Source organism: Malaclemys terrapin, chromosome 1 (assembly GCF_027887155.1).
Source record: "Malaclemys terrapin pileata isolate rMalTer1 chromosome 1, rMalTer1.hap1, whole genome shotgun sequence".
NCBI lineage: Eukaryota > Metazoa > Chordata > Testudines > Emydidae > Malaclemys > Malaclemys terrapin.
In genome coordinates this window covers 115,807,123-115,827,859 of record NC_071505.1, presented here as the reverse complement: position 1 = coordinate 115,827,859, position 20,737 = coordinate 115,807,123, and the positions used below count along the sequence as shown (strand labels likewise).

At 40.6% G+C, this 20,737-nt stretch overlaps 2 protein-coding genes across 2 annotated transcripts in view; one reads left to right on the top strand and one right to left on the bottom strand.

Annotated features, from left to right (window-relative positions):
- Positions 1-5,347: 5,347 nt before the first annotated feature.
- Positions 5,348-6,241, bottom strand: CAPZA3 (capping actin protein of muscle Z-line subunit alpha 3). Its single transcript, XM_054039615.1, has one exon. It carries the CDS (start codon positions 6,239-6,241, stop codon positions 5,348-5,350), a length of 894 nt encoding a protein of 297 aa, XP_053895590.1.
- Positions 6,242-7,358: 1,117 nt separating this feature from the next.
- The window catches only part of PLCZ1 (phospholipase C zeta 1), a 133,360-nt gene continuing 119,981 nt past the window's right edge, over positions 7,359-20,737 (top strand). Inside the window, exons 1-3 of the mRNA XM_054016490.1 lie at positions 7,359-7,487; positions 9,392-9,508; positions 13,341-13,575. Of these exons, the coding sequence (XP_053872465.1) occupies positions 7,359-7,487; positions 9,392-9,508; positions 13,341-13,575 (481 nt within the window). The remainder of the gene's footprint in view (positions 7,488-9,391; positions 9,509-13,340; positions 13,576-20,737) is intronic.

The following is a 20,737-nucleotide window of genomic DNA, read 5'->3' as shown; positions in this document are numbered from 1 at the left end:
AAGCCACACTGAGAATCCTGGCTTTTGCCACAAAATGCATCATTGATTTGAAACACTACCACTGAAGTGAAGACTTTCCCTGGGACTGACCACAGCATAATACCTCTATAATTGCTACATTCAGTCTTTTGAACAGAGGCAGAATAACCCCTTCTTCCAGTCATCAGAGCTGATACTAGTACACCAGATGGTCTGGGACAGCCTGGCAGCCACAGTACAACAATACTCTTACCTGTCTTCAGGAACTCAAGAGTAATGTTACAAACTCCTGGAGCCTCCTCAGACTTCTGTTTATGGACTGTGATCTGGATCTCTTCTTGCTTGAAGGAAGGTGGCTCTACCAGAACTTCCTGCCCCTCTTTAAATGGAAGGGGAACTGTAGGTGATGGACAATTGAGGATTATCTTGAAATGATCTTCGTAACTGATCTTGCAGACTCTGGCTGATGCTGCCTGTAGTGGCTTGGAGTGGTTCCTCCGAGTTAGCGTCAGAGGGAGGCCACTCCGCCTTGCTATACCACGAAGTGGCTGAGAGCTCATCAACAGTAGATAGACCCAATAATAGTCAGGCTCAGGTTCCCAGGCTGGGGAAGACAGCCAAGGCAGGCTGTGGCCCGGATCCCTGGCTGGGCAGACAGCAAACAGTCTATGGCCTGGCTCCATGGCCAGGGCAGCGCAAAGGCAGGCAAGCACAGGCCATCCAGCCTAAAGTGGGTAGGCTGCTGGGGGTTGGCAGCAGGGGGACCCAGGCCCATCCTACTCCATTGGGTCCCAGCGCAGGGCCCTAACAGTGGCTGGGAATCTTGCTACTGGGTCAGTGAGGATCCTGCGAAACATGGTTTCAGCAACACAACTGGACTAGTGTCTGGTTTCTCTGGGCTATTTCCTACCCCAACCTGTTCATAGAACTTTTTTGCTCATGGACCCTCAGGCTCCTCTGGGTACTTGGCAGCCAGCAGTTCCTTGGGGTATTCACCTTGCAGCAGCTCCTCCAAGTATTCCTGAGGAGGCAGGTGTTGACACAGCTCGGTCCCTGGTTCAGGGGCCAGCAGCAAGGCACCAGCATTTGACTCCTTCCCTGGCTCCCTCTCAACTGAGCTGGAGGCCCCACTTCTTATGCTTCCTGTTCCATCCCTCTGTTTCTGACATGAGGGCCAGGCCTGGCCTGGCTTCACTCACCAGGAGGCAGGGAGTGGTTCCTCCCTGTCAGCATCAGAGGGAGGCCACTCCGCCTTGCTACACTGCCATCCTAATTCTTTACTGGACATCCTGATGCCACCTTCCCCTACAAACACCACAAAGCAGAATAGAGGGTGCAGCAATAGTGCTAGGCAGCAGCCTTTCTAAACTCACTGCCTGAGACAAACATCAGGATTACTTATCTTTCTCACACAATGACTTGATGACATACTGAAGTCAAACCCATTCAGCTTTCCTTTGCTCTCAACAAACATGTCATTGAATCCTCGAATTGTAGCCTTGCTTTTTTCTTAGCTCCAGTGTAGGGAATTTTTCTGTTTTGCTATTTTACCCTCAGTTAGCCATCTTGGATTCATGGAATTGTTGCTGTTCCTCCATATTTAGTGTCCTTCTTGTTGCCTAGTTTGGCGCCTTTTCTTGCAAAGGTGGGAAAGGTAGGGGTCACCTGACCTTCTAATATGCCTGGCAACAGGAACTTATTTAAGGCTAAGCAGCACACCCCTCAGATGTTATCCGCCCTAGAGGTAGCCAAGTCATCTCTGGTACAGTCCAGTGTCCATCTTCATTGCTCCCACGCAACTGACATTACATCCAGTCAGAACAGCATCTGCATACACCCCCACAGGACAACGTAAAGCATCGGAAAACCTGTGTCTCTTCACTGATCCCTGGATAATGTCTGAAGAGCTGAGGCTTCAGCACTGAGCTGGCAGTGGTCAGCACTGATGACCTGAAACAACACCATTCCTCATCAGATGACAGAAGGAGTGACATTTCATTCTTTAGTGCTTTGATGGCCTTATGCAGTTCAGAACAGAAAGCCATCTGATTGTTGTATTAAGATCTTTTTGTTGAACTGGACTAATTTCAGCCCATTAACTGGTTGTCTATTCTTTGAAGTCGGAAGTACACTTTTGTCAGCAGAAGCCAGTGGTCAGTGTGAAGTTCAGCATCTCTGTGAACTCACACATCCATGACTGCCAATGACTGTTAATAAGGACATGATCAATAACAGTGCTGGTGAAACCATCTGGGCTACACCAGGTCTGCTTATGAATCTTTGAGTGACGAAAGAGAAGGTCAGCAATCACCATGTCATTGGCAGCTGCAAATTCCAGCAGTCACTGCCCATTCCTGTTCATCTGCCTGATACCAAATGTACTTTCCCAGATGTCATTATACTTTCCTGCCTCCACTTTAAAGTTGCCCACAATCACAATGACATCTCTTCTCAGAGTTTTATTGAAGATTGACTGCAGTTGCTGGTAAATTATCTTGTTAGCCTTGTTGTTGGTGGGACCATACCCTCTGATGATAGTAAGCTGCCCACAGCTAGTATGAAATCAGATGTGGATAAGTCACTCATTATTTTTAGTAATCAGTTATAATTAGGACTGTTGATTAATCGCAGTTAACTCATACGGTTAAATCAAAAAAATTAATCACGATTAATCATACTGTTAAACAATAGAATACCAATTGACATTTATTAAATATTTTGTATGTTTTTCTACATTTTCAAATATATTGATTTACATTACAATACACAATACAAAGTGTACAGTGCTCACTTTATATTATTATTTTTGATTACAAATATTTGCTCTGTAAAAATGATAAACAAAAGAAATGGTATTTTTCAATTCACCTCATACAAGTACTGTAATGCAATCTCTTTATTGTGAAAGTGTAACTTACAAATGTAGATTTTTTTTGTTACATAATTGAACTCGAAAACAAAACAATGTAAAACTTTATAGAGCCTACAAGTCCACTTAGTCCTACTTTTTGTTCAGCCAATCGCTAATACAAACAAGTTTGTTTACATTTACGGAAGATGCTGCTCCCTGCTTCTTATTTACAATGTCACTTGACAGTGAGAACAGGTATTCACATGGCACTTTTGTAGCCGGCGTTGCAAGGTATTTATGTGCCAGATATGCTAAACATTCGTATGCCCCTTCATGCTTCAGCCACCATTCAAGAGGACATGCTTCCATGCTGATGATGCTCGTTAAAAAAATAATGTGTTAATTAAATTTGTTACTGAATACCCTGGGGGAGAATTGTATGTCTCCTGTTCTGTTTTACCCGCATTTTGCCATATATTTCATGTTATAGCAGTCTTGGATGGTGACCCAGCACATGTTCATTTTAAGAACACTTCCACAGCAGATTTGACAACACGCAAAAAAGGTACCAATGTGAGATTTCTGAAAATAGCTACAGCACTCAACCCAAGGTTTAAGAATCTGAAGTGCCATCCAAAATCTGAGTGGGACGAGGTGTGGAGCACACTTTCAGAAGTCTTAAAAGAGCAACACTCAAATGAGGAAACTACACAACCCGAACCATCAAAAAAGAAAATCAACCTTCTGCTGGTGGCATCTGACTCAGATGATGAAAATGAACATGCGTCAGTCTGCTCTCCTTTGGATCGTTATCAAGCAGAATCAATCATCAGGGTGGTTGAAGCATGAAGGGACCTATGAATCTTTAGTGCATCTGGCATGTAAATATCTTGCGATGCTGGCTACAATTGTGCCATGCGAATGCCTGTTCTCACTTTCAGGTGACATTGTAAACAAGAAGTGGGCAACATTATCTCCTGCAAATTGCAACCAAACTTGTTTGTCTGAGCAATTGGCTGAAGTAGGACTGAGTGGACTTGTAGGCTCTAAAGTTTTACATTGTTTTATTTTTGAATGCAGCTATTTTTTGTACATAATTCTACATTTGTAAGTTCAACTTTCATGATAAAGAGATTGCACTACAGTACTAGTATTAGGTGAACTGAAAAATACTATTGCTTTTGTTTTTTACAGTGCAAATATTTGTAATAAAAATAAATATAAATTGAGCACTGTATACTTTGTATTCTGTGTTGTAATTTAAATCAATATATTTGAAATTATAGAAAATATCCAAAAATATTTAATTAAATGGCATTCTATTATTGTTTAACAGCGTGATTAATTGCGATTAATTTTTTAAATCGTGCGATTAATCGCGATTAATATTTTTAATTGCTTGACAGCCCTAGTTATAATTCAATTGTCAAAACTGAGAGAGGAGGTGGCCCAGCTTCATGTATTCTGCAATCCCATGCCGACGGGTATTAAAGTTTCTTCTTGAATACTACGACACATCCCTAGTGGGATCTGGCACAGTTCCAACCTTAACTGTAATAGGTTTATGCCTTCTGTTTCCATGTCTCCCTTAGTTTACGTGACTGCATTATGAATATCTTTTCTCTAGATAAATATTGATATACGTGAACAAAACTTGAAGGTTGAACTTCTTGGGTTTCAATGCTATTCTGAAAATCTCTTATTTGTCCCTTAATATCCTTATTAAACAAGTATTACCAAAAGCCCCAAAAGGAAAGTTAACATAAAATGTGAGATTAAATTCAATTATTTTCATTTAAAAATGCAAGTCAATTTAAAACTGGTGAAAAATACATAGAAATATGACTTTCCATATTGGATCAGACAAGTGATCCATCTAGGCAATATCCTATCTCTGGCACCTTAAAGACTAACAGATTTATTTGGGCATAAGCTTTCGTGGGTAAAAAAACCCACTTCTTCAGATGCATGGAGTGAAAATTACAGATGCAGGCATAAATATACCAACACATGAAGAGAAGGGAGTTACCTTACAAGTGGAGAACCAGTGTTAACAAGGCCAATTCTGGTTCTCCACTTGTAAGGTAACTCCCTTCTCTTCATGTGTCAGTATTCTTATGCCTGCATCTGTAATTTTCACTCCATGCATATGAAGAAGTGTGTTGGGGGGGGTTACGCACAAAAGCTTATGTCCAAATAAATCGGTTAGTCTTTAAGGTGCCACTGGACTCCTCGTTGTTCTTGTGGATACAGATTAACACAGCTACCCCTCTGATACTATCCTATCTCTGACAGTGGCCAGTGGTAGCTGAATCAGAAAAAGGCGAGAAAATCCCTGCATTAAGAAAAACATCAAACAGTAATAACTTTTAGTCATTACTGAACTGGATTAGGTTCAAAATGGCAACTTTGTGGTAAAAGGCTCTATATTCCGCATAGACGTCCAGAAATATGCCAAATGAATAAATAAATCCACTTTCCACAGTGATTGTTAGTTTTATTTGGGCTATATTTTACTCAAACCGTGTACTTCAGTAAACTCAGTGGCATCTCACGACTGGAAATATTGGCTTTTATGCTCTGATTGGTCAGCAGTTTATTCCAGTTAATGATAGTGCGAGTGACTGGGAGCTGCCTTCGTAGAATTTTTCTCCAGATTTCATCTGTCAAAGATTGGAAGTTTTCCAGCATGGCAATGTGAAATTTGTTGTCTTCAGTTTCTATGAGTTTCACAAAATCTATGGCCAACTGGGCTGGGTCAATTACATGCAAGGTCTCTTCAACAGTCTTGCAGACTGTCATGTGGAGGTTAGCATCTTTAAAGTAGTGTAATTGCATATGAATGGCCCCTGTAACCTGAGTAATAACTGGAATCTGGAAAAAAGTCCATTCACCTTTCCAAAGGCCATTCCAGAAACCCAACGGTTTGTACTGATGACCTGCAATACAGACCACAAATACCTGCCTGTTTTTCAAGGTTTTTCTAAACACACAGCAGTCCCCTGAAGGAAAGTGACTATCCACGTATGCCTTTAAAGCACTATTTAGGGCTGTTCTCCATAACTCTGTCTCATCCCATGCTACCCTATGGAGCTGAAATTTGTTTGATATTCCACTCAAGTGATCAAATTTGAAAGAAAATTTATTTTTTGGGTCAAAAAAGCGATTTCCTCCAAGGTCATTGTAGCGAGTCACCAGCACATTGGTTCCTTCTATTCTGACTAAGGTGAAATTGTTCTTATTGTGATAGGCACAGACCTGGGCAGCCTCTTGCCTCATTAGGTCATCATCCTGGACCAGAATACGGAGATCTTCAAAAACACTGTAGAATTCGCCTGGAGGTGCCTGATACAGCAGACTGCATATGACCCACACTTTCTCTTCCTTAGACAAATCACATTTGTTGGACATTGTGGTTTATTTCTGTGGTGGTGAACCTGAAATGAAAGCATGAATATTATGCTAACGTGAAAATTGTTATTAAAAATATTTTAGAACACCTGACAATGTCACAGCAAAAAAGTTTCTTGGTAACATCCAGAACTTTGTTGTGTGCTCTAAAGTTGTATCTGAAAAGATCTAGAAATATTAGTGAGATCACAAGAAAATGATTCAATAGAGCTAGCGTTTTTGGAAAAATTGTCACAGTGGAAAATATTTGCTGGCAGCACATGAAAAACTACCGTATATACTCGATCATAAGCCAGTTCCTTTATAAGCCAACCCCCCACAAGATGGATAAGTAAAATGGAAAATTTTTATGATTCATTCATAGGCCGACCCTATAATTCAGGGGTCAGCAAACTTTGGCTCCCGGGCCATCAGGATACGCCGCTGGTGGGGCAAGATGGTTTGTTTACCTCGAGTGTCCGCAGGCACGGAGGTAAACCTAAGTAAACAAAGTGTCCCAGTGTGCCAGCTGCTTACCCTGACGGGCTGGGACAGCAACTGGTGGGGAAATGTTTTTTGGGGGAGAAGCTGGGGGTCAGGAGAGTAACCCCTGTGACCACCCCCCACATGACCCCACCCCTAGCCCGGGACCCTCACACTCTCCCCATCCCATCCCTTCCCACCTTATCAGGGGAGGGCCAGGGGAGGATGTCTTTGGCCTGGCTGGAGCTGCTCCGGCAGGCTGGGCAGCACGGCCAGATCGGGTGGTGGGCCAGATTGGGCAGCACAGCCACAGCATGTTCCAGTGGGCTGGGTTGGGTGGCATGGCAGCACCATGCTCTGGCGGGCCGGTGTGATGACACAAAATGCTCCCTCTCCCCATTCCCTACTTTGGGTGCACTGAGCATGCTCACCTGAACTGAGCATGCCCAGTAACATTCGCTTTTGCGTGGTGTAAACTGCAAAACAGAGACTCTGGCCCTGCTTTTTTCCCTTCTGGCTGTGCTGCCTCTCCTTGCTCCCTCTGTTGGGGGAGGGGCTGTGTTCCAGCTCTCACTCTCTATCCCCGTTCACAAGCCGACCCCCTTTTCTGGTGCTTCCCTTTTTTACTAACATATGGACATGCTTATGTTGTCACATGGAAGATAGATGGCTAGGGATCCACAACTTAGGATACCAGAATGAAAAGTCAGCTATGGAGAGCTTCAGCGTGAATGTTTTAGATAACCAGAAACATACTCAGAGAAGATCCAACTCTTTTGATAAAGTAACAATGAAATAAAAAGACTGGAAAATAATCAATCTAGTAACAATAAAAATCACCATCATGGAAAGCTCAAGAACTTTTCATGATGTAACAGTTTTCTGAAATGGCCCTAAAAAATCTAAAGCAGCTGAAGCGAGAACAGGTGGAAAGAGCTCTGGATAGATCTAGAGTAGCTGTTCCCAAAGCTTTATTCACCTACCACCTTCTTAGAGAATTGTTGTGACATGAGTGGATGGAAAATCAAGTGCACATACTAGCTGCGGATCAAGTACCACCCCTGGCCCTGGGATCTTGTTCCACACTTTGGAAACCCCTGATTTAGGGCACAGGAAGGGCAAAAAGCAACAGTGAGTTTGTCGGGAATTTGAACGCCGGAGTAGGTAAGGCTGCAAATGACCCTGGGAATATCCATCTGGTTCGGTGGGGCTAAGAAGTGGGATCCATGGCAGGGGGGATAAATCCCCACGGCGAGCCTGGGGCTTCTGGAGGGTGGGATGAGGAGGGCACTGCAAGGTCTAGCCAGGGGGCAAAGGGAGGAAGGGCCCTGCTGGGAAGGTTCAGAAGACCGGGCCACGTGGTCAGGTGGACACAAGGCAACACTCTCTGGCGGGATCTAGACCCTGGGCTGGGATCAGACTACGGCAGCTGAATTGGCCCAATTGTGTCGAGTTGCCAGGCTATAGTGTGAGCGCGGGAACAGGAAAATCACCTTCATCCGGGCCCGGCCGGGGAGCTGATCTCTCCCGCCGGCCGGCCGCGCGATGGGAGGGGCCGGAAGAAGCGGGTCTGTCGCGTGGCCTCGGGAGGGCGAGGAGGAGGGGGTGTGTCCCATGTGGCCGGGCCGTTTGTGGCGTCACAGGCCCCGCGTGCCGGCCGGCGCTGAGGCGCCGACGGGTTCCCACTTCGCTCTGGGCAGCGGCGCGGGAGGTTGGTCGGGAAGGGGCGGGATCCCCACGCGTGGGGAGGCGGGAGGAGGGGTCCGGAGAGGAGCCGGGCCGGGGTGATGCCGCGCTGGGAGCCGCTGCTGACACCATCCGAGTGACCAGACCCCGGCGAGGCGCAGGGCGATGCGGAGTCCACCATGGAGAACAAATATCCTTGTCATGGACCCGCCGCCGCGCGGACAGGGCGGGACAGGCTCCCCCGCCCCTCCCTTCCCAAGTGCCCTGGGCACATCCCCAATAGAGACACCCCACCCCCCGCGTGGAGTGGCACTCTCCCCAGCCAGGTCCCACACTAGGGAGACCCCCCAATTGCCAGAGACCTCCCCATACACACAGTGCAAGCCCAGCTCACCTTCCCCCAGCAACCCACCAGCACCCCTCCCTCCTGTAACACTGTGTTGAAACCCCCTTAAGCTCTACTAGCCACCCCCATTAATAACCCAAATCTTCTTCATTGTCACTCAACCTTGTGAGCTCCCTGTCCACATTAGTCCGTTCACACCTGCCTCCCCATTGCTTTCACACTCCTGCACCTATTCTACCCTTTTTATTGCTTTCCTCCACTACCCTATTTTTTTTAATCCATGAATCCCCCCCCCCCTTTATTCTTTACTCCCATTAAACACTTACTATACTCCCTTTCATGTTTACTACCATTGGATGTCTTAACTCATCTGTTCCCATTTATCGTCTGTGCCATTTCATCTTTCTTATTCCTTTTCGCCTTTCTTCCCTATAGGCTGCTCTTCCTCCTCCAGCACCCCTTTAGCCCAGCACTGTAATAAAATAAATAACATAAATATTTTTCAGTTAATTATTTGGAACCAGAAACCTGGAGAAAGTATAATAGTAGGAAAATAGCTAATATGTTTCGCTTAAAAATCAAATACATCTTCCCATAAAAAAAGCTAATTAAATGTGTTTATACATTTCCTTAACCTGTTTTTCCTTACATGGTTTTTGTCCATCATTCAGGATGAGTTTAGAACCGGAAAGATTAATTTAGACAAGACATTGAAATTACTTATTAAGCTAAACATCCCATTTGATTATGTTCATGTAAAATATGTTTTTAAGGTGAGAAAATAGTCGTGTATTGATGTAAGTATATTCAGAATGACCAGACACCTAAGGGGCTGGTTGGTTGTTGGGTTTTTTTAATATATTTTTGTTAAATAAATGTGCCAAATTAACAGCTGAGTGGACAAAAGTCTTGTATTTATCTGTAGCATGGATATCTCATAGGCAGCATCAATGCAATCTCTTTCTTACTGCCTCCCCAACATGTTCTGGGATAGCTCATCCCTAGGTGGTAGGAGGAGAATTCAGTCTCCATCAGTTCTAATGAAACTAAGAAGAGTATTGGTTTTGTGATGTTCACATCTTACTACAAGGAATTGGATTAACTACCAAATTAATTTAACACAGACCACTAATCAACCACCAGTTGGCAAAGGGTTTACTGCAGTGTTAGGATTTCACACACGCTAATAACTGTCAAAAAGATAATTAACCAGTAGGATATCAAAGAGTCAAATTTAACAGCTATCAATCAGATTTGGGTTCATTATTATTACAAGAATAATAATGATTTCAAATGGAATGTGCATAGTTTAAAATAGCATTTACGTGTCTCTAGTTTTAAAATAACACTAAAAGCCTGACAGGTAGATTTCTTTGTAGAATGGTAGATAATACCGAATTCCAAACAGGTTGACCTGCTCCTATTGTAGGATGATCAACATTGAAATTATTGTACTGAAAAAAATCTCTTCCTATTCCTCCTATGTTTTCCTACTCTATGAACATTTTTCTAGAAATAATGTGACCATTCTTTTTATAAAGTGGATATTTTGTGGAACACAAAATTCATGGCAATATTGGTGTACACTTATGGTAACGTTGTGTTCATGAGACACTTTTGCTGTTTCATTCATTTAATTTATTTTAAGGTGTTGACTTTGTTGTATGAGGCCATATGTGGCTTGGATCCTGGTTACCCGAAGACTGACTTCTCAAATCATAACACCACCATGACAGTTCAGGTTAACTAAGGTATTTCAAGATAACACTCTCCAAATTTAAACACTGAGGCTGATGGCAGAGCTTTTTTGATGAAGGACCCTCAACTCTGGAATTTACTTCCTGCTGCAGTCTGACAAAGCCTGAGTGTGCTGACCCTTTGGACCCTCTTGAGACTTAGCAAATTTTGTGTTTAGTGTTTTTATGGGCTTTCTATTATTTTATTTTCGGGGAGAAATTTTAGGGGAATGACTGTAGACTAAAAAAAGAATAATTACTTGAAGGAGTGGCCTGTTTAGAATAGAAATGATCTAATTGGATACAGTACTACACCTCTACCCCGATATAACCCTGTCCTCTGGAGCCAAAAAATCTTACCACGTTATAGGTGAAACCGCGTTATATCGAACTTGCTTTGATCCGCCGGAGTGCGCAGCCCCACCCGCCTGGAGCACTGCTTTAGCGCATTATATCCGAATTCGTGTTATATCAGGGTAGAGGTGTATTACAAATTCATTGCTCTTGAAGAGAGAGTTGAAGGGCTATGACTAAAAAGTTCATTCTGTATTAGAGACATGTACGCAGGTGTTTTACCAACGTACTGCTTTTATTTTTCTTTCCTTTTATTTTAATTTAAATTTCTTTTTCTGTCGTATTACTTTAGGTAAAATCTGAAGAAATGGGGAGATTAAGGTTTGTTAAAGAATAATACATTTTCTGAAGCTTTCATTTCAACAGGAAAGCCTTTTGTTAAACTTACTACATTTTCTGAATAGCAAAGAGTTGAGGTGCATTAATAAAACTAAAGATATGATAAGGAGCTAGAGACACACATAGAAATCTATAGATTGCAGTGCTGTTGTAGCCATGTTGGTCCCAGGATATTAGAGAGATATGTTGGGTGAGGTAATATCCTTTATTGGACCAAGTTTTGTTGCTGAAAGAGACAAGCTTTTGAGCTTACACAGACCTGAAGAAGAGCTCTTTTAAGTTTGATAGCTTGTGTCTCTTTCACCAACAGAAATTGATCCAGTAAAAGATGTTACCTCACCCACCATGTGTCTCTAATAGAAATCTGTAGTAATTTTTCTATCTAGGTTCTTATGTAGCCCCTGTTACTGTAGTTTCCAAATGCTTCTGTGGAGCTGGGAAGTTGTGATTTCTCAATAAGTACTAAAAATTAGTTTCTTGTACCAAGTTTTCTTCATTATTGGTTTTAGTAAATCTAATATTAAATTTCTTTTGAACAGTCATCCTTCAAACAATCAGTAAATAGATACTAGTTTGGAAGGGAATTAATAGATTATTGTTAGAAGCCCCCAAAATACTTTTCTGTTTCATTGATCTTGGTTACTTAATACAATTTTTAGTTTTACGCCAGTTTATACTTTTAGAAATCTATTTCACTAATGACTAGATTGCTCAGGAGGGAACTAATAATGTAATATTGAATCTTTCATCTCTAGGACATTGGTTCCAATCCATCCCAGATTGGTAGTGAACAAAAATCTTTATCAAATGATAGTTGGTCATTTTCCTTGTCAGGCCAGTTTTTACTAGGCGCTAACCGCCATGGCTGACATAATATTAGGCACTAATTACTATCCTCCATGGTAGTCTCAGCGCTTAAGAACTGAATAATACTAACTTTCTCTCAACCACGGTGGTGATCCTTGTAGAAGAGAGTTGAAGCACATTGGTGGAGGGTAGTGCAATGAAGTTTTTATTTACATTTCCTGTGCTGTGTTTGTTTTGCAAATAAACAGAGCTTGTTCAGTCACAAGTGCTAGCACATTATGGCACCTTTTATGAACAATAAATTAAAAAAAAATAAAGAGAAAAAATGTACACTAGCAAAACTGAATTCCATATATTATTTAGAAAATTGTAAAAGAAAAATTATTTTGGTGAGTCTTTGAAAAATGTATATGCCAGAGATACTCAGTTACTGTCATTCTAATTTATTTCTACCTCTTTTTTCACCCTTCTTATTTTCTAGTGGCTTTTGATAATCAAACATTGAAATGACTCCATAGTCTAACATTTAAAAAGCTCCATTTACAAAAAACAGGTGTATAATTTAGAAATTCTGAGTATGAATAATTGGTCAAAGCTTAACTGATCTTAGTCTGTTAAAAGTTGAGCAAAGTCACATCTCTAAACTTGAAAAAAAATCTTAGATGTGTCCTGCCATTGGACTTTAATCTTATGATAATTTGGTCATTCTTAATTCACTTGCTTGAGGAATGCGTACTCTTCCTAATTTTAAAATAGAGCCTTACAGTATTTAAAAAAATATTTAAAATAGTAACTGTTGATGTGTAAGAATATATTTACTTTTTCACTATCATGATAACCTTTTTTTGTGGTACAGTTTTATGAAATTAAAATACATATTTCAGTACAAGATTTTGTTTTGAATTCATGCATTCTAATCATACATAAAATGTACACAAATATTTTGCAATTGACAATATGCAGCTTGTGTTATGCAATACAATTTAAACTTAATTACTTAAAATAATAGACATTTTTAAGAGGCAAGGTCAAATTCTAAGATTCACTAACTGCATCACTTGTTAGAATAGGATCATGACCATATACTGAAGAATCATAGAATATCAGGGTTGGAAGGGACCTCAGGAGGTCATCTAGTCCAACCCCCTGCTCAAAGCAGGACCAATCCCCAGACAGATTTTTACCCCAGTTCCCTAAATGGCCACCTCAAGGATTGAACTCACAACCCTGGGTTTAGCAGGCCAATCCTCAAACCACTGAGCTATCCCTTCCCCCTGTTTTAACTGATATAATGGCTCTAATGATACATTTTTACATTTTAATGTAGTGATTTTAATGTATGTTTGTACTCAATCGTTTTTGTTTTCAGAAAACAAGTAATCAGCCGAAGACTGGAACTATTACTATAGAAGAATTCAGGGCAATTTATCGAACCCTTGCACACAGAAGTGAAATACATGAACTTTTCTGCAGTTATTCTCCGAACCGCAAAATTCTACCTGTAATAAACCTGATTGAGTTTCTCAGAAAAGAACAATTTGTAATTGATGCTGATGAAGCAATTGCCTCTGAACTTATTGCAAAGTATGAACCCATTGAAGAAGGTACACTATATCTTTAACATAATATAAATGTTGGATTTTCAGTTTTTATTTTACTGTGTTACTATTTATGTATGTATATTTATTTTTGAATACTTATCTGACTATAAAATTATTATGAAACTTATGAAAAAGCTGTAAACTGTGTAAGATAAATATCTGCTTTCCTAAATAAAGAAAGAGAGAATTTGAGATCTGTTAGTAAGCATGTGGACATAATATTAGTTGTTTTTCAAGTTCAGATCCTTAATCTACTATGGATATATTATTACAAGAAATCTTTAATACATTCATCATAAATTTGTACAGGATATGGCTCAAATGTAGAACATACAATTTCTTGTAGGTAGGTGATTCAAACTCCAGTATTGTACCCGGGACCGGTCCAAAAGTTGTATAAGGTCTCCTGTGTAGAAACATTTTATGTAAGATCATGAAAAATATGGCTAGTTAAAGCCCTGAATGTTTTGTTAGGCCCCTGAGAAATGTGAAATGGCCTTTGCTGTGCTTGGATGTCAAACTGTGTGACACTTATTGTTGATTGAACTAATCTATCAAAACTCATTTTGCTTTATTAATCAAGATGAATTTGAATCATGCGCTAAAGAGGTGAAAAATGAAAACTGTATGTCCTTAGCCAAATATCCTCTCCATCATATGATACTGCTCTTCAACATTAGATTACAATAGAAAAATAAATATTTTAAAAATGTATTTGAAATGTGCAAAAGTAAAATGAAGTTTTGAATCATTACTTATTTTGTAGCTAGAGACCTTTTTAATTTGTCTTGTTGAAACTTGAAGACTAAGGACAATAATTATTAAAACAAGAATAAATCATATCAGAACTAAATTATATGTAACTTACTTTAGCTTAAGAGATCTGTTTCACAACCACATTAAAATGAAGATAATTTTTTGTGAGCTCCTTAATAAAAGAGTTTGATTTTGTTATGTTACTTGTAAGTCGGTTTTTGTTAGTATATTGTTATCAGTGCACTACAAGATAGGATATAGCTTACATGTCTCTGAATAGTACTAGCTTTCGATACATTACTTTAACCATGTCACTATTCAAGTCTAAATGTGTGTTTTTAAAAGACTAATAAGTATCTGCATTTCTTTCAAGTAGTGACAGTCATACTTTTGGAGTGTGTACTTCTGTGGTTTGAATGTTGTAAGGTAATTTACACATAAGACTCACAAAGTTGAGTTGAGTGCTGTTGGGAACTAAGCAAAAATTGCCACAATCAAGACCCTGTATGCTGTGCAACACACTGAATCTAAATTCTGATTTAAGGGTCCAGACTGTGTGCAAACTCAGTAAACTAACACAGCATTGGTTATACTTAGTTCACATTTTCAAGAGTTACTTTGCAACCATGACAACTAGAAATATATGTATTAATTTTAAAAAAATCAAAGCTTAGATTCTGAAGCATAATTCTGAGGGAAGGGGAATTCCACAGCAAATGCTATGACCATGGAAAACATGCAGCCCTGAATATAATCCACTTATTCTATAAAACATAGCCCCAACAATAAAAATTAGTTAATAATTAATTACATTGTTTGCATTGTATTAAACTTGTTTTTAAGTACAAACAAATATTGATAATACTCCTATTTGAACTCTCCTTATGGGGCATTCCATTAGGAGAACTGCTAGTATTCTCTATCTACTGTTTTTGATTGCTCAGTATTCTGAGTGCAAAATGGATCATAAGAACGGCCATACTGGGTCAGACCAAAGGTCCATCTAGCCCAGTATCCTGTCTTCCGACAGTGGCCAATGCCAGGTGCCCCCGAGGGAATGAACAGAACACGTAATCATCCTGTGATCCATCCCCTGTTGCCCACTTCCAGCTTCTGGCAAACAGAGACTACGGACACCATCAACATTCTCAACCAATTTTATTTGAAAAGCTCCCAAGAATGCTTAACCAGTTGGATTGTTCAGTTAGCTGAATATCTCCCATCTCTTTCAGGAAGAGAGTTGATCTCTTGTGCAATATAAATTACAATATAAAGGCTCTTCCACTTTAATTGCTATGGTGTGAAATTTGTTTTAAAAAATACGTTTGTTTGTTTTTTTAAATTGGAGGGTATTCCATCACAGGTACTTGGAAAAAAATTAACAATTAATATAGCAGGACACATTTTGTTTTCTAACAGTGGACCTCTTAAAGTGCACTTTTACTCTGAAAAATAGTTTTGTAAATATGACATCATGGATGCCACATTTATCATGCCTCACTGACTCCAGATTAATTTTTCTCAATTACATATAAGGTAAGAAGGTAGTTTAGAAAGGCAGCAGTGCAAACTCAGCCTGGAATTTTAAACTCAGGCTGGGTTCCTTCTGGCTCATGCGTCATCATTAGTAATAAAGATTCTGCCAGTGAAATTCTGTCCTTAGTTACACCTGTGTGAAGTAACTGTTATCAAATTATTTTCAATCATTCTTATCTTCTGTGTGATTTCATAACTCTTTTCTTGTCTCTTAGGCTATCAAGGAGTGGTTGGACTAAGGCTTGGGGGTAGTTTTATTCATGGACAGATCCTTTTTTATTACTTTGTGGATTTTTAATTTATCAAAAAGTATATGTAGGGATACTACAAATATATTAAAAATAAATGTGCTAGTCTAGAAGTTATCATCTTATATTACTTTTCTCCATTCCCTTTTCTTCCTCTTTTATGTCCTGACTTCATTCTTTTCTTAATTCTATTTTGTTTTTCCTTTTTCTATTATTTTCTATATGTCCCCTCTTGCTTGGTATTCTCTACTGCCCAGTTTCTCTTCCCCTCCAGTTTGAGCCATCCGCTGGAAATAAAGGGAAAAGAGAATTGCTAAGGATCATATATCCCATTGGCTCTTCCCACTGCAGTTCAACTCGCTCAGAGATGAATGAATTACTTATGTGGAGATGGAAGATCTTCAGGGGTCCCTGATCTCCCTTTCTGACTGCTACATCACTGCCCTGGGTATAGCGTCTGGGAAGACCATGGATTTGTTTTGCGTGTAATAGCCCAACTACTTCTGCTACGCTTTAGAAAGTGAAGGCTCCCTTAAGTGATGTAGATTCTCTGCTGAGCTTCATTGCTCTGTGTGACAAGAGGCAAAATTTGCAACTCAGCTGAGAAAAAGCAACACGGGCTAATTACAGCTCTTTTTGGGAGCTGTAGTTCAGACATACCTCTTGAAATTAGCCTGGGTGGGCTGCCATATGCTGGTGATAGTTCTCCCAGCCTGAAGGGCAGTGTCTATCACAGTGATCTAGGATTGGAACCTGCACACCATTAACAAATATAAAGCAAGAAGTCACAGAACACAGGTTCCTCAAAATGAAGTAGTTGTCCTATTTATAATATTGTTAAAATTTGATTGTCTTTCCACATTAAGATATCTTGGTGGCTTCATTTTTGAAAAGACAGAGCTGCTAGACAGTGCATCAGAACTTTTATTCTTGTATTACAAGAATGAAACTTATGAGCTGAGTGCAGTTTTTATACTACATATGAACTATGGTCCCTGAACCCGCCCAAAGCACTTTTCAGAACTGTTGAGAGAGCTCTCTTCCACACTCTTATCCGGCCAAGAGTAATGTTCCCTTCTTGCGTGACTTCCTTTGCTTACGAGCCAGCTGGGCTTTTCAACTTGAAGCAGCTCTAGGCTCTGTATTGGTTCTGCCCCACTTCCAGCTACTGTAGGTTCTCTGAGCTGTTGCTTCCCAACCTGAGGCACTGCTGACAGCAAGTTGAGGAAAATCAAAGCTCACAGAGAGGCCCACAGGGGAGAGAATATTCCCAGCTGAGGCAATATGGAGTTTAACTCTATTCTCATAGTCTTGGCATAGAACCCCCTTTTAGCCTGCCTGATAATACAAGAAACGTATGCCGATTGAAGTCACCTAAAACAGGATTGGGGACTTCAACAGCAGAGTCCAGGGAAGGGGTAGGGACGGTTTTATGGCCTGCAGCATGCAGGGGGTCAGACCAGATGATCATAATGGTCCCTTCTGACCTTAAAGTCTAAAGTCTATGAGTAAACGTAGGGATTTTTGATGCTTTATTAAACATTTCTCACTGTCCAGTCAGAGCTGTAAAAGCTCGGCATGCAACCCATGCCCTTCTGCGGTTTTATTTCAAGATAGAAATCTTATATTGAAGTTAGTCACCTTATATGGTCTGAGATGTAATAAGTTAATACTATACTAAGTAAAATTGTATAAAAGTGTTTTATTATTTTTGTAAAACTATTTTTACTGAATAATATGATAAAAAAGTATTAATAATAGTCTGGTCTGACTGCCCAAGAACCTTGTGTTTATTCTTGTAATGTCTAGTTTTAGTTTTAATTGTAAATACTAAACCAAATACTTGCATGTTCATCTGTGAGGAAATTGTCTTAATAATTGGAAATAATATTATTTAATGAACACCACTGTGGCTTTAACAGATAATCCCAATCAGAATTATTTAGTGGAAAATTCCAAACATTATTGACATGATAGCTGACTCATATGTAGTATACTATTACTCCATTTTGTGCAACTGTCATTCTGAATTCTCTATAGAATATTCTTAATCAGGATGATCTGTTGGAATCCTATGTCAACCTAACCTTATATATTGCAGTAAGTAAGTGAAGAGGGCAGATTTTGACACTTGATTGACTGTTTCACAATTAGTAATAGCCATTTTCTGATAAGCTTGATAGCATTGATATGTTAAGGTGAAAACAGCGAATAGTGACCAGGCTTTATATTTGTACACTACATAAAAATATCGATGAATGTTAATATCTGAAGGTAAGAGACTTTTTAAACATATGTAACCAGATAACTCTAAATTTGCTAATCGTATGAGGGAGCTCATATGTGTGTTGTTTATTTCATTAACAATGTGGAATAACTTCTCAAATTTGCGTTCACTATTCAAATTTCAGACATTAAAATACTGTATGAATAAGTTATATGGTGTGCTAAGGCTTCCCACTTTTGGGAAGTGCTCCATCATGAATATGAGACTTATACCTGACAGCTGTCCCTTATTTAACATCCAAATTTGACCTCTGTCCTATACAAGCCTTCTGTTATTTCTCATTTATTGTTATAAATTTAAATCAGAAGTCTTGAATCATAAAGTGAGATTAAAGAAAATATCTTTAATACTAAATTAATGAGTTCTACATGCCTTTAAGCTCTGTATTTTTCTTTATATGATCCTTTCTCCAGCATTTGCTTGGATGGGATCTGAGGGATAAGATGTAGATCTATGAATCAGACATGCCAAACCCATGAAAAAAACACAGAAATTGGGCTTGTTTTTGGCTTAATTGGCGTGTGAGTTGCTTGTTGACTAGTTTTAGGCTTGTAGCTTGTTGCTTGTTTGGCTTGAGTTTGTTGTTTGTTGCTTCTTTTTTTTGATTGGCTCCCAGCAAGCAGGGGCAAGTGGGGGGCAAGAGGGGGCAAGCAGGGGCAAGAGAGGGGAGAGAGTCGGGTGCACAGCAGACCCACCACAGTCCCAGACTGCATGTCGGGCGGATCCAGTCACATAGAATATTGGGGTTCTTAGGGATTGGCTTGTTTTGGCCTTGTTTTGAAATGGGATTAGTTTGATTTTTGGCTTATTGTGAAAGTCAGGGTGCTTATTTATGCTATGAATGCTTATTGCAGTGCTCTTCACTATTTTGGGAAAAAACCTTCAATGTGAGAACCACATCAACCTGACACAGACGGTTGAACATTCCGAGTTCTTTGTTGGTTGATATGGTAATATTACCGTCATTGGTAATATTGCTTGGGCTGCAGGAGGGGTATGGGGGGCTGGCTCTGGGAGGGGGCTCAGGACTGGGGCACAGGAGGGAGTTTGGGTGCAGGACGGGACTCCAGGCTGGGGCAGAGTGTTCAGGTACAGGAGGGGGTATGGAGTGCTGGCTCTGGGAGGGGGCTCAGGGCTGGGGCAGGAGCTTGGGGTGCAGGAGGGGATATTGGGGGCTGGTTCTGGGAGGGGGCTCATGTTTGGGGCAGTGGCTTGGGGTGCAAGATGGGGCGTGGGGGACTGGCTCTGGGAGGCTGCAGATTGGGTGGTGGAAGAGCTATTCAGAACTTGCCCATTGAAAGGGGCAGCACTTACTTCGGGCAGCCCCGGCTCCATGCCGCTCCTGGAAGGAGCCAATGTGCCCCTGCAGCTCCTGGGGGGGCACATGGCTCTGTGCGCTGCACTCTCTGCAGGCAGCACCCCCGCAACTCGGAGACCTCTGCTCCCCACTTATCCCCCGGGGCTGTGAGGGCATGCTGACCACTTCCGGGAGCTACGTGGGGACGGGGCAGGCAGGGAGCCTGCCTTAGCTGCAGCCCCACTGCGCCGCCAGAGAGCGCGATCGACAGGGAGCTGCATTTACGGTCCACGGGAGCCGCCACTGGCTCGCGGGCCTTGCAGTGAAGAACAGTGGCTTATTGTTACTATTTGTCATGTGGTAGCATGCAAAAGTCCAGGTTTGGGAGCCTATTGTGTTAAGCATTACACAGAAACTTTGAAAAACACAATCCCTGTCTTGAAAACCTTGCAAATTCATATTTTGTAGGTGATAGCAGAAACCTAGCACCTATATATTTTAGCATCTAACAAGTTATGCAAAATTTCAGCTATCCACAGTGTTTATCTGCAGGTGGAAGTTCACCATTAGTTCATCCTTAGGAAGTCTGTTCTTTTTCCAAAAGGCATTAATAGGAGTTATACATGTATCAACTGCAAAATAGACCCCTTAGAAGTTAGGAATTATTACTTGTTGGTAATGCTTTTATTACAGGAAAACAACAACAGTAAGAAAATAGTTTTTACTTTCTCTGTTGAAGTGGTGGAAACAAGTATTACATTTATACTTTGCTTTTAGAATACAAGTTGTAATTTGTCATTGTGCCATCAAATTTAATTCTCTAGAGTTCTAGTTTGATAGTATTTTAATCTTTCAAATATTAGTTGTTACTTTCAGTATTTATTCAAAATCTGCTTCTTATGGATTAGCGTAGTAGAGAGGGCAACATCCTTCTCTTTAAAGAGATTGAAAGGATTCTGTAAAGTATTTGTCAGTCCACCTAGAATTCCGGACAAAAGCTACTCCATCCAGATGAATGGTGGTTTTTGCACGCTCCCAGTT

What these genes read in the sequence shown, in the direction of transcription:
- CAPZA3 (XM_054039615.1), bottom strand. Translation starts at nt 6,241, where the DNA reads ATGTCCAACAAATGTGATTTGTCTAAGGAAGAGAAAGTGTGGGTCATA.